The 13,133-nt window shown below is 51.1% G+C and overlaps 1 protein-coding gene across 5 annotated transcripts in view; it reads right to left on the bottom strand.

Moving 5' to 3' along the window:
- The window catches only part of kank2 (KN motif and ankyrin repeat domains 2), a 155,780-nt gene that overhangs the window by 48,142 nt on the left and 94,505 nt on the right, over positions 1–13,133 (bottom strand). For all 5 annotated transcript variants that reach the window (XM_038784671.1, XM_038784675.1, XM_038784674.1 and 2 more), the window contains one exon: positions 4,417–4,510. In XM_038784671.1, coding sequence (XP_038640599.1) covers positions 4,417–4,453 — 37 coding nt within the window. In that variant the 5' untranslated portion in view covers positions 4,454–4,510. The remainder of the gene's footprint in view (positions 1–4,416; positions 4,511–13,133) is intronic.

The following is a 13,133-nucleotide window of genomic DNA, read 5'->3' as shown; positions in this document are numbered from 1 at the left end:
AGCGACTCGATGGCCTGAATGGCCTCCTTCTACGCTGTAATGACTTCACGGCTGCACGGAAAACTTAGTCTGAGCAATAATTCGAGATTTGGCGCCTCTGACAGGGACTAGAGGACAATATATAAACTGCCAGGAACTCCTCTCTCCCTCTTATATTCAAAGCGAGAGAGATCATACCATTCATCACTGAGACAGAGGCAATGGAAGAGGGAAAGATGGACAGAAGAGAGGACAAGAGAAAGGGAACGAGAGAGTGAGGGAGAGAGAAAGGGAGAGACGGAGAACATGAAAGCAGCCACATCAAAAGACTGGAGGCGTCAACTGTCTATTGACACAACAGCAATTTCTGCTCAGTTGCCAGAACATTAAAGATTTATTAATTTTAAGGTGCATCGTATATCAGTGAGTGACTGTTCCATATATTCACAGAGTGTACATTCACCCTGGAATCACACCATCACCCTGAAGCATTGAACTCCGAAAGAGATTGTACCCTCTCTATTCAGGAAGCTTTAGTCATTGGGAATGACCCAAAGAGGAAAACACCCGGGTTTTAACTTTCAAAAATTGTTCCCAACTCAGTGACGCTTAAAATCTCTACCTCAGGTATAGCAGCTTTGCTCTGAGCGTCATACTTCCCAAACCCCCCCTCCCCTTGCTTTTCAGTAACCACTCTCGCTGGGAGATACAATACAGACGGCAGGGTCTGCCCGACCAAATTCCACTCTCCCTCTCAGCCATGAACTGAACTCACGAGTGTTTGCATCAACCAAACAGGATAACTCATCCTGTTGACAGATATTGCGATGGGAGCAGCAGCCGTGTGTGTGTGTGTTGGGGGGGGGGGGGCACTGAAGAGGCAGGGCCACCCAGCGAGAGCGGAGATCTGCAGAGATTTACAACCAAAAGCCAATTCTGGAGTCAGCGTAGAGCTTTAGTTGTTGACCGCGGATGGGAAATTGAAAGGAACGCAGATAGTGGGGCAGACAAGGGGTGGGATTCTGCGTTCCCGTAATCGCCGGACGGGAGGAGAATCTCTTTTTACAACCGAATGGGGGCGGCGCCTGTTTTCGGATGCTCCGTTCCCACCAAGACGGCATCATCGAGGAGCGCGCCGCCCGCCGTTGGGACGGTCTCAGGATGTTCCCGGAAGGCGCTGCCCTAATGCTTCGCCCCCGTTGGGCCGAGTTCCTGACCGCGCGGTCGAGAACCCGGCGTGACGGCTGCGGACTGTGTCCAGCGCCGCCAACAGTGGGGCGGGAGCCGTGTTGCTAGACGGTGGGGGAGAGTGGGGGACTTCGGCGAGGGCTGGGGGAACTGGTGGGGCGGGTGGCCCGGGGGTGGCGAGGGGGGGGGGGGGGGCACTATCTGGCAGGTGGGGTCGGCACGCAGCCAGCGCCATGTTGTACTGCGCAAACGCTGCAGGTCGTCGCCATGCCCAGCCACGGACCCGGCAATTCTCCAGCCGTTTATAGCGGGAAGGCCGTGTGTTTTACATGGCGCGGCTGCTGGGCCGCTTGCCGGATCGGTGCTGGGGCTGCACCGATTTTTCACGTGTAAAACCCCAAGGATCCTGCAGACATAGCCTCAAAATCGGAGAATCCAACCCAAGGTCTCTACCAGACATCGTCCATTCCACGTACACTGTACGTTGTGCCCGTCAGAGGGTATCGCAAGGTCACATGGAGAGGTCCCACCAAAAGACGTTCTGCCAGAATTGTGAACTGGAAAACCAAGAAGACAGCACTGAGCCATGTGGCTATTATTCTATTCAATAAGAGCAATAGGACAGTCCCGATAGGGTGGCCAGCATTCGCCAGCCATTGCCATTCGGCAGTGCATTCCCGCCCATGGGGTTTCCCGGCTGCTTGGGGTGGTTTCAATTGCAAATCCCTCGACCTGCGATGGGAAGATAGAATATCGCCGCCAGCGAACGGTGCGCCGTCTCCGCTACACTTCAGAGAGATTAAGATGAACAGTGATTGTGGGAACCAGAGAATCCTGTTCCAGGAAGCACCAGGAGCTTCACAAGGATGAAGGAGGAGGGTTGGAACAAGGGCATCCATCTGGGAACAGATGAGAAGGGGTTAAAAAGTTTTCCAGTAAAATCCGACAAGCGGGAATATCTGGGGAGCGGTGGCCACAATTGGCCAATGGGGGGGGGCGGGGGGCAAGCAAGGGTGCTGTTTTATAGGGCTGGATGCAGACCCGATGGGCCGATGGGTCTAAATACATTGGAACGAACCTGCCCAACACTTTAGAAGGATGTTATGGATCATCTGGAGCGTCGTGTCCAATCCTGGGCACCACACATCAGGGTAAAGGCGGAAGCATTGGAGAGGGTGTGGTAAAAAGTCATAAACATGGATCCAGGGTGAAAGACTTCAGTCACTGTGGTGAACGTTTTATGGTAACCATTCACCACTGTACTACATTGTACCACGCTGTTGCCCATGTGGGCTCCACCTATGGACCATTGTACTGTACTACACTGAGTGTGTCATGTTGATGCCCTTGTGGGCTCTGCCCCTGGCTCCGCCCCCTTGAGGGAAGGTATAAAGAGCAGCTGCCCTGTAGGCGGCTCTCATTGCAGAGCAGTCACAGGCAGGCACAGTTCTAGTTGATTAAAGCCACTGTTCAGTTCAACTCTCTGTCTCGTGTGAATTGATGGTCGCATAAGTCACGCCGATAGATTGGCAAAGGTGAGGCTGTTCATCCTAATCTCTCTGAAGTGTAGCGGAGATTTGATAGAGATGTTCAACACCACCAGGGCTCTGGCCAGGGTAGTTAGGGAGAAAATGGTTCCCGTTGTCGGAAGGATCAGGCCCATCAAGGTGATTAGGAAAAGAAGCAAAGGCTCCATGAGGGAAAATATTTGGGGAGTGGGATTAATCGGGTAGCTCTTCTAAAGAACTAGTAGTGGGCATGATGGGCCAAATGGCCTCCTTGAATGAAATTATGTACATGACATTCGAAAAGGTGCTGCTGGTTACATGTTAGATGTGGCAACTGCTTCCCCCAGTTTTCTAACCTTGGCTACCCGGACTTTGTCTCTTAACAGAGGACTAGGTTGTGCTGTACAGAATTCCAGCCTGATCCTGCCCTGGACAACTACCCACACGGGCACACATTCCCTGGCAGAGGTCACTGGACCAAGGCACCATCGGGTTGTCGCCCAGGGCAGCCGAGGTTGCTCATTGTTCCCTGGGCTCAGCAAACTCACCACAGGCCCAGGATTGAACGGGGGACCCCGTGTCCTGTGGGGTTCAGTATCATGTTTTTAGTCGTAGAGTTGCAGAGTTAGCATCAGCTAAAGTAAACGTGGAATCAATCTCTTCTATTCAATGCAATATGATGTAACCATCACAAATATGCAAAATACATGTCAAGTTTCAGCATGCATTCCAGTCTCGTGGGCCACAGACAATCTTAATTGAAAGTGGCTTTTAAGTGAATTTTCTTCATTCAGAATCACTTTGATCAAGTTTGAAATGCTTTGCTGTGTAAGTTGTGTGTGTGTATGTGTGTGCTTTTATTTTTCATTTGAAGATCTTTCTTGAAGAGCTTTCTTCTAACCCTTCAGCCTGTCTTGGTTGGGGGGTGGTACGGCGACACAGTGGTTAGCATTGCTGCCTCACAGCGCCAGGGACCTGGATTTGATTACGGCCTCGGGTGACTGCCTGTGTGGAGTTTGCACGTTCTCCCCGTGTCTGTGTTGGACTCCTCCGGGTGCTCCGGTTTCCTCCCACAGCCCAAAGATGTGCATGTTGGGTGGATTGGATATGCTAAATTGCCCCTAGGTGGGGTTATGGGGATAGAGTGGGGGCGTGGGCCTAGGTACGGTGCTCTTTCACAGGGTCGGTGCAGACTCGATGGGCCGAATGGCCTCCTTCTGCACTGTACCAATTCTACGATCCTTTGGCATAATAAACCTGTCGGGCCTGATTTTAACTTACTCAAATCCCAGTCACTTTAAACAGAGTTAAAATTCGATGTCACGTTCATGAGAATATCTGGAGGATCACGTGAAGGTATTGGTTGGAGTCTATAGGAACAATTTGAACCCAGCCCTCCAGGCCGGGGGGAGGGGGAGGGGTACCCATGGTTTCGGTCACATTCCATTTCAATATCGATTCCAATAGTGAGTTATCTCGGTCCGGATTCTGAAACCAGTTCTGGTGAAAGATCATCAGTCTGAAAGGTTAACTCTGCTTCTCTCTCCATTGATGCTGTCCGACCTGCTGAGTATTTCCAACCATTTCTGCTTTCAATCATCAAACCAGAGATCCCATCACTTTCCTCAGGGGCAGGATGATAGAACCGACCCCCCCCCCCCCCCGCCACGGACAAACCCGGATTTATGCCAAGCTGGCAATTGAATTATCGCCTTATCTTGCCAGCATTTTCAATACATACCAGGGAAGCTTGTTTTCATTTGGAGCACCTCAGCCATCTTGACGACCTCTGACCTTCTCTCAGTCGCTAGGAGATGAAGTAATCACACGGGGGTCTGCAGCCAAGAAGAAAAGGAAGTCAGAATGGTACAGGGAACAAGACACAGCACCAATTCAGTAGCCAGATGACTGCGGGCTCAAGATCCACTACAGAGGCGTAAGGACACCATCTAGACTGACAGTCCCATCGCAGCACGGGGGGAGAGCTGCACAGCTAGAAGTGCTGTCTTTGTGATGAGATGTAAACTCAAGGCCCTGTTTACTCTCTCAGGTGGACGTACAAGGTCCTATTGTGGGAAAAAGCAGGGGAGCCAACACTGGCGTACTGGGCAATATTTAACCCTCAGCCAAACACACTAGAAATAGATGATCTGGTCATGATTACATTGCAGTTAATGGGATCTTGCTGCTTGCAAATTGGCTGTTAACTTTTCCAAATTACAATAACGTCTAAGGTTGCTATACAAATGCAAGTTTGTCATTCCATTGAATCCCGGTCCACAGCTCGCTTGGCCAGTGTCGTTGACGCAAGTGACCCTCTCTCCCACCCGCTGCTTGACACGTCCCTGCTCATCACAGGGCACCTCGATAACTTCCTGCTCTTGAGCACACAGCTGGACACAGGGATGAGCAGCTAACCCCTTATTTGGAGGAAGCTGTACACAAAAGCTATTTTCATAGAATAGGCAGTGCAGAAACAGGCCATTTGGCCTATCCAGTCGGTGCTGGTGTTTAAGCCCAACTCAAACCTCCCCCCGATCTTCCTCGCAAAACACCATTGGCATGCCTGTCTTCCTCATATCTTCTCCATAAATGTGTCTATAATATTCACACTGTTTACTCCCTGTGGTAGCGGGTTCCACGCTGTCACCACTCCCTGGGCAAAGAACGTTCTTCTGAATTCCCCATTTGACTTCTTGCTGACTATCTTATATTACAAAGAACAATACAGCACAGGAACAGGCCATTTGGCCCTCCAAGCCTGTTCTGGTCATGATACCAACCTTTTCCAAAACCCTCAGCACTTATCCCTCTATACCCATCGTATCCATATGTTTGTCAAGATGCCTTTTGAACCCAGTTAATGTATCTGTTCCTACAACTTCCCCTGGCAATGCGTTCCAGGCGCTCACCACCCTCTGCGTAAAACAACTGCCTCGCACATCTCCTCTAAACTTTGCCCCACGGACCTTAAACCTAAGCCCCCTGGTGACTGACTCCCTCCATCCTGGGAAAGAGTGCTGCCCATCCACTCTATCCACGCCCCTCATAGTCTTGTAGACCTCTATCAGGTCGCCCCTCAACCTCCGTTTCTCTAATGAAAACAGTCCGAGTCTATTCAGCCTCTCCGCATAGCTAACACCCTCCAGACCAGGCAGCATCCTGGTAAACCACCTCTGCACCCTCTCCAAAGCCTCCAGCCATCCTTCTGGTAGTGTGGCGACCAGAATTGTGGGCCTCTCGTCTTTTCCCCACAAGTGGAAATACTCTCGCTGTTTATACTCTCTCAAAATCTCCCATAACTGCTCCTTCTTTCCTCATGGACGCAATTTGAGTTGATGTGACCTGATCGGCCAATTCTAGGCTCGGAGTATGATTTGGAACATTAATCCTGGGCACGAAAGACGGACCAGCGCCAATACAATGCCACACCGCGCAGGAAGTTTCAACATGAGCAGGAGTCATTTGTATTTATATGACCACCATTCGCTTCATAAAACGTTCCAAGGTGCTTCAACGGAATACTATCCGAACAAAATGTGACACCGAGCCACGAGGAGATATGAAGGCAGATGACCAAAAGATTGGCCAGAAATGTGGGTTTTAAGGAGGACCTCTGGTCGAGGGACGGCGAGGTTAAGGCAGGAAATTCCAGAGCTTGAGGCCCAGGCAACATGGCCACTAACGGTGGAGCAATTAAAAACAGGGTCCAGAATTAGAGTGCAGACGACTCGGAGGGTTACGGAGCTGGAGGAGATTGAGTAGAACAGAAATCTTTTTTTTTTTAAGAACTGAAATCTGAGGATGTATACATAGAGATCACTAAAAGGTGGAAAAGGACAGGAAAAGTAAAGAGAATAGGTTTAGTAAGTTCAAGCACTGAATACAATAAAAAAGGTAAGGGGTTTTGTGTGGAATCTGTACAAGACATAGTTTGGGTCAAAGATGTTTGAAATGATTATTTTCCTGGAGCTGCGATCACACAACTGAGGGTCATTCTCCACACAGATTGTTTACTTGTGACGCCAATACATCTGCAACAGTCTGGATGCTTTGTTAGGTCAGTTAGTCAAACCCAAATTTAGCTCCAATCCTTAATACCTCACAGTCCCCATCAAACACTCCCAGGACAGGTACAGCACGGGGTTAGATACAGAGTAAAGCTCCCTCTACACTGTCCCCATCAAACATTCCCAGGACAGGTACAGCACGGGGTTAGATACAGAGTAAAGCTCCCTCTACACTGTCCCCATCAAACACTCCCAGGACAGGTACAGCACGGGGTTAGATACAGATTAAAGCTCCCTCTACACTGTCCCCATCAAACAGTCCCAGGACAGGTACAGCAGGGGGTTAGATACAGAGTAAAGCTCCCTCTACACTGTCCCCACCAAACACTCCCAGGACAGGTACAGCACGGGGTTAGATACAGATTAAAGCTCCCTCTACACTGTCCCCATCAAACAGTCCCAGGACAGGTACAGCACGGGGTTAGATACAGAGTAAAGCTCCCTCTACACTGTCCCCATCAAACACTCCCAGGACGGGTACAGCATGGGGTTAGATACAGAGTAAAGCTCCCTCTACACTGTCCCCATCAAACATTCCCAGGACAGGTACAGCACGGGGTTAGATACAGAGTAAAGCTCCCTCTACACTGTCCCCACCAAACACTCCCAGGACAGGTACAGCACGGGGTTAGATACAGAGTGAAGCTCCCTCTACACTGTCCCCATCAAACACTCCCAGGACAGGTACAGCACGGGGTTAGATACAGAGTAAAGCTCCCTCTACACTGTTCTCATCAAACACTCCCAGGACAGGTACAGCAGGGGGTTAGATACAGAGTAAAGCTCCCTCTACACTGTCCCCATCAAACACTCCCAGGACAGGTACAGCACGGGGTTAGATACAGATTAAAGCTCCCTCTACACTGTCCCCATCAAACAGTCCCAGGACAGGTACAGCACGGGGTTAGATACAGAGTAAAGCTCCCTCTACACTGTCCCCATCAAACACTCCCAGGACTGGGTACAGCATGGGGTTAGATACAGAGTAAAGCTCCCTCTACACTGTCCCCATCAAACAATACCAGGACAGGTACAGCACGGGGTTAGATACAGAGTAAAGCTCCCTCTACACTGTCCCCACCAAACACTCCCAGGACAGGTACAGCACGGGGTTAGATACAGAGTGAAGCTCCCTCTACACTGTCCCCATCAAACACTCCCAGGACAGGTACAGCACGGGGTTAGATACAGAGTAAAGCTCCCTCTACACTGTTCTCATCAAACACTCCCAGGACAGGTACAGCAGGGGGTTAGATACAGAGTAAAGCTCCCTCTACACTGTCCCCATCAAACACTCCCAGGACAGGTACAGCACGGGGTTAGATACAGAGTAAAGCTCCCTCTACACTGTCCCCATCAAACACTCCCAGGACAGGTACAGCACGGGGTTAGATACAGAGTAAAGCTCCCTCTACACTGTCCCCATCAAACACTCCCAGGACAGGTACAGCACGGGGTTAGATACAGAGTAAATCTCCCTCTACACTGTCCCCATCAAACACTCCCAGGGCAGGTACAGCACGGGGTTAGATACAGAGTAAAGCTCCCTCTACACTGTCCCCATCAGACACTCGCAGGACAGGTACAGCACGGGGTTCAAGCTCCTGCTTGATTGATTGATCATCGACGGAATGAAACTTGGCTCATTAAAGGGATTGAGTTATTATGGATCTTATTGTTTCTTGAATTAGTCAGGAGTTATACCGATGTGTGAGTTAGGGTTGTGGACGCACCCGTGGTATATTAGAAGGAAGAGGAAAGCTCCCTCTGCATTGTTCTAGACATCCTAGCAATGCTCCTCGCCCCCAGTGCAGTTAATCCCCAGGTTCGCTGCATCAGTTCTAACAATTTCCAGAGCAGCCCATTCTCTCTCCCTGTGCATTGACCATTTGCCAACCTGCTGCTCAGTTTCCACTTCCAGTCATTGCCGCCTGCACGCTGCTTTAGCACCATATAATCTCCCTCTTTGCTGTTAACGCTGGTGTACGCGGCCTTGAAGACAGTGCTCAGTGGATACCCAACAACTCAGTGTCTGGTTGCATTCCTTTCCGATTAACGACGTGGTTCTCACATTCGGAGACAGTACTACCCTGAGATATACACTCTTGGCTGTCAAGTGCTGGTTGTACAGATAAATTGGCTGAGAGGTGGGTGGAGGAGTGGGGATGGGGAGGGAAGCAAATCTGTTCTTGGCATTGTGGAGCATGGGTGATAACATCCGTTTTACTCCCCTCCCACTGCCTCTTTTTTTTTAGAAAATATTTTATTGAGGCATTTATAATCTTAACATTTTAAACAATAGAGAGATCCAACACATGTAAATAACCCACAATAACACACCCAACTCCCCAAGCCCTGAACCCTAACTACCCATGCTGTAGATTCCCTGCCCTTAATTGTCACGTCCATGCCCCCCTGTCGCTGATGGTCAATTTTCCTTGAAGAAGTCGATGAATGGCTGCCAACCGAGTGAACCCCTGTAACGAACCCCTTAAGGCGAATTTAATTTTCTCTAGCCTACGAAACCCTGCCATGTCACTGACCCGAGTCCCTCCATCCCAGCAAAATCCGTCTCCGGGCCACCAGGGAGGTAAAGGCCAAAACGTCGGCCTCTCTTCCCCACCCTGGACTCCCGGATCTTCCCACACTCCAAGTATTGCCATCTCTGAGCTCGAAGTCAACCTCCCTTCCAGGACCTCTGACATGACATCTGAAAATCCCTGCCTGTATCCCCTCAGCCTCGGCCACGCCCAAAACACATGTACATGATTCGCAGGACTTCTCTCACACCTCCCACACCTGTCCTCCACCTCCTCAACCCTCCCATTGTCTCTGAACTGAAATTACTGTTGACGAGAATTGGGCCTGGCGTACGATGGCCTTTAACAGCCTCCGGAATCAGTCAAACAGGCAGCTTTATTAAAATCCCTCTCTCGTGTGGGCCCCGAGACCAGTGCAGCATCCTGGTGTCAGCCTGGGCTAGATGCTGTAGTCCTAATGTGGACCCTCCCATTGTGGACCCTCCTAATGTGGACCCATATATATATATCTCTGATTTGCCAGTTGGAGAGCTATCAAATCAGCCAGGCTTTGGGGGTTTCATTTGATGTGCTGAATTGCAAATGTACACAGCAGATATTATATTCAATACAGGGGACTGAGGTTAATTGGATCTCTGCAAATTAGCTGGCACAGGCACGGTGGGCCGAATGGCCTCCTTCTGTACAGCGTCATCCTATGATTCTACTGTAACTGCGAGCACTTTCAGAAAAATGTTCACACGCTCAGTCTGAGGGAATTTACAGAGCAGAAAGGAAAAGGTATCCACAGGGGAGTGCGGCCTTTGTGTTTAACTCAAAGGGGAATGGCCTCATTGCCAACTGATCGGTACAGTATGCAGGACATTTCCTAGTGTGGAGCTGTGGATTTTGCACGGAATTTCTCCTTGTGTTGTGAATCGACATGTTCGAGGGCTAATGCCGGTGTAATTTCCTCATTATGTCTTAGATCATAGAATTTACAGTGCAGAAGGAGGCCATTCGGCCCATCGAGTCTGCACCGGCTCTTGGAAAGAGCACCCTACCCAAGATCAACACCTCCACCCTATCCCCATAACCCAGTAACCCCACCCAACACTAAGGGCAATTTTGGACACTAAGGGCAATTTATCATGGCCAATCCACCCAACCTGCACACCTTTGGACTGTGGGAGGAAACCGGAGCACCCGGAGGAAACCCACGCATACACGGGGAGAATGTGCAGACTCCGCACAGACAGTGACCCAAGCCGGAATCGAACCTGGGACCCTGGAGCTGTGAAGCGATTGTGCTATCCACAATGCTACCGTGCTGCCCATTATGCTTCGAGTCCTTTCCCCATGAGGTTAAGTGGTCAGGAACGATACCCACTGGGCATTGGGTGGTGGTCCGATGGTGGGCTGGGGTCGGGGGATGGGGGGGGGGGGCAGAAGCTGGGCACAGGCTAGCTGACTCTCAAGTTTTTGTTTAAAGGAGCCTTTGTCAGCCATTTAAAATATGCTGCCTCAAATTCAACATTATCATCATTGTGTTTCAACCCTTCCATGGCCGTGCCCCGTCCTGTCTCTGTAAATCGCCTCAATCGCCTTCTGGGATCTCTGCAGCCCTCCGATGCTGATCTGCCCAGTTTCATTGTTGGCTCTGCTTTCAGCTGCTTGGGCCCTAAGCCCTCGAATGACCTGCCGTTTCTGACCTTGTTACAGGCTAGCTCAGTGCGAGTGTGACTAATGCTCTCCTGAATTAGAGCCTCCCGTCAGTCTCACACAGCAGGGTTAACTCCCGGGATCCAAGAGCAGCTTCCCGAGTGGGAGGGTGGGGTTTAACTTTAACCATATTCCAGTCTAGTTTCTCCCTGTCTTGCAGAATTAGTCAGTGAGATCAGTGGAATGGTGTAACAATCACTTCGCAGCACTCCATCGACCCACAGTCCACCACACCGCCATGTTGTACCGATAGAGAGACTACAGAAGGTGCAAAGAAGATTTAAAAGGATGATACAAGAGCCGAGAGGTTAACTCTCAGAAAGGATTGAATAAGTTCGGGCTCTTATCTCAAAAAAAAAGAATGCTGAGGGGTGACCTAATTATCTTTCCAAAGCGATTCCATAGATAGACAGAGAGAAGATGGTTCCCCTAGCGGGAGAGACCAGGTTTAATAGAAACATTTCCGAGTGCAATTGTGGGCACAATTGGCAGGGTGTTTCCCGGCGGCCATGTTGGTCAGATCACGGCCCGTATTTAATGGCACATAGTGCGAGAAATGACCCCCCCCCCCCCCCTCCCCCCATGAACCACTGGCTGTCTCGCCATCTGATTCGCCAGATTCGCGCTTCAGCCTCTCACCGCTAACAAAAATGTACTTTTAATAATAATAATCTTTATTAGTGTCACAAGTAGGCTTACATTAACACTGCAATGAAGTTACTGTGAAAATCCCCTAGTCACCACATTCCGGCGCCTGTTCGGGTACACTGAGGGAGAATTCAGAATGTCCATTTCACCTAACAGCACGAGTTTCGGGACTTGTGGGAGGAAACCGGAGCTCCGGGAGGAAACCCGCGCAGACACGGGGAGAACGTGCAGACTCCGCACAGTGACCCAAGCTGGGAATCAAACCTGGGACCCTGGCGCTGTGAAGCCACAGTGCTAACCACTGTGCTACCGTGCCGCCCTCCCAGTAGCATTGGGAGGCGAGCAGTTGAAGGCAGAGCCAACAATGAAACGGGGGAGTTCAGCAACGGAGGGGTGGGGAATTCCCAGAAAGCCAACCCAGGGCCTCCTCCCAAGGACACAATGCCGGTCTCCAATTCTTCCGAATCTCCCCTTCCTGACACCCCTCAAGAGAGTGGGCAGAACAGGGTGGCACAGTGATGCCAGTGACACTGGTAAGTCAGCTGGGGCCCCCTAGCTCCAGACCCTCCAGAGGACGTCGGCCAAGGGCATCAAAGGCCACAGGGCGTGGAAAGCAGCAGCTACCTCCACCTCTGATGTGCATCCTGGGGTCACACCGAGATGAAACAGTAGACCAGGAAAAATCAAGAAGAGAGAGGATCACTGAGTGGGCACTCGGGGGGCTGGGGAGAGCACTTTGTGTAGCTAGGGCGAATGGAAATGTCAAATGTTCACAATTAAACCATGTTACACGCGATAAATGTGAAGCCTCCGTCACATTAATCTTCACACCGGGTCTGCCTGCACCCCCGCCCCTTTTGCCCTTCGCTCCGCCCACCTCCCACCCCGGGCACAGTGGTCCAAACCAAACGCCCCCGATACAGACCCCGTTCAGAAGTGGGGTGTGGGCGCACTGTCAGCATAAACTGACCAGCACCGCTCAGCTCAGAGTGGGCTACCATCACTCTGCTGCCTTGTGTATTGACCTGCCTTCAGTGCCAACACAGGCCCATCACCCTGGGGCGATGTTACACAGACCCTTGGAGGGTGGTACAGGGTAGTCGGGAGGTTGGGGGGGAGGGAGGGGGATTGGGGGAAGATGAGTTGGGGGGGAAGGAGCGAATGGGGGAAGGAGGGGATTGGGGAAGAAGGGGATTGGGGAAGAAGGGGATTGGGGAAGGGGACTGGAGAAAGGAGGGATTTGTGGGAAGGTGGGATTGGGGGAAAGGGATGAGCTGACGGATGAAGCCACACCCCATGAGCATTGGGTGAGGGTGAGGGTCTCCCTGGTTCTCTGGGCATGCCGGACCCTTGCCGCCTTCTGTTCTTCATCCTCCGGCTCCTCCTGCTGGTCCTCTCCGCGCTTGTCCCCCATCCACTCCTGGTCCGCCTCCTCCTCCTCAGTGAAGGTCGCATGTCCCTCCTCCTCCAGCATGTTGTCCCCTCCACAACCTGGCACA

Source organism: Scyliorhinus canicula, chromosome 25, assembly GCF_902713615.1.
Source record: "Scyliorhinus canicula chromosome 25, sScyCan1.1, whole genome shotgun sequence".
NCBI lineage: Eukaryota > Metazoa > Chordata > Chondrichthyes > Carcharhiniformes > Scyliorhinidae > Scyliorhinus > Scyliorhinus canicula.
Note: the sequence above shows the minus strand (reverse complement) of the source record. Positions and strands in the feature narration are given on the sequence as shown.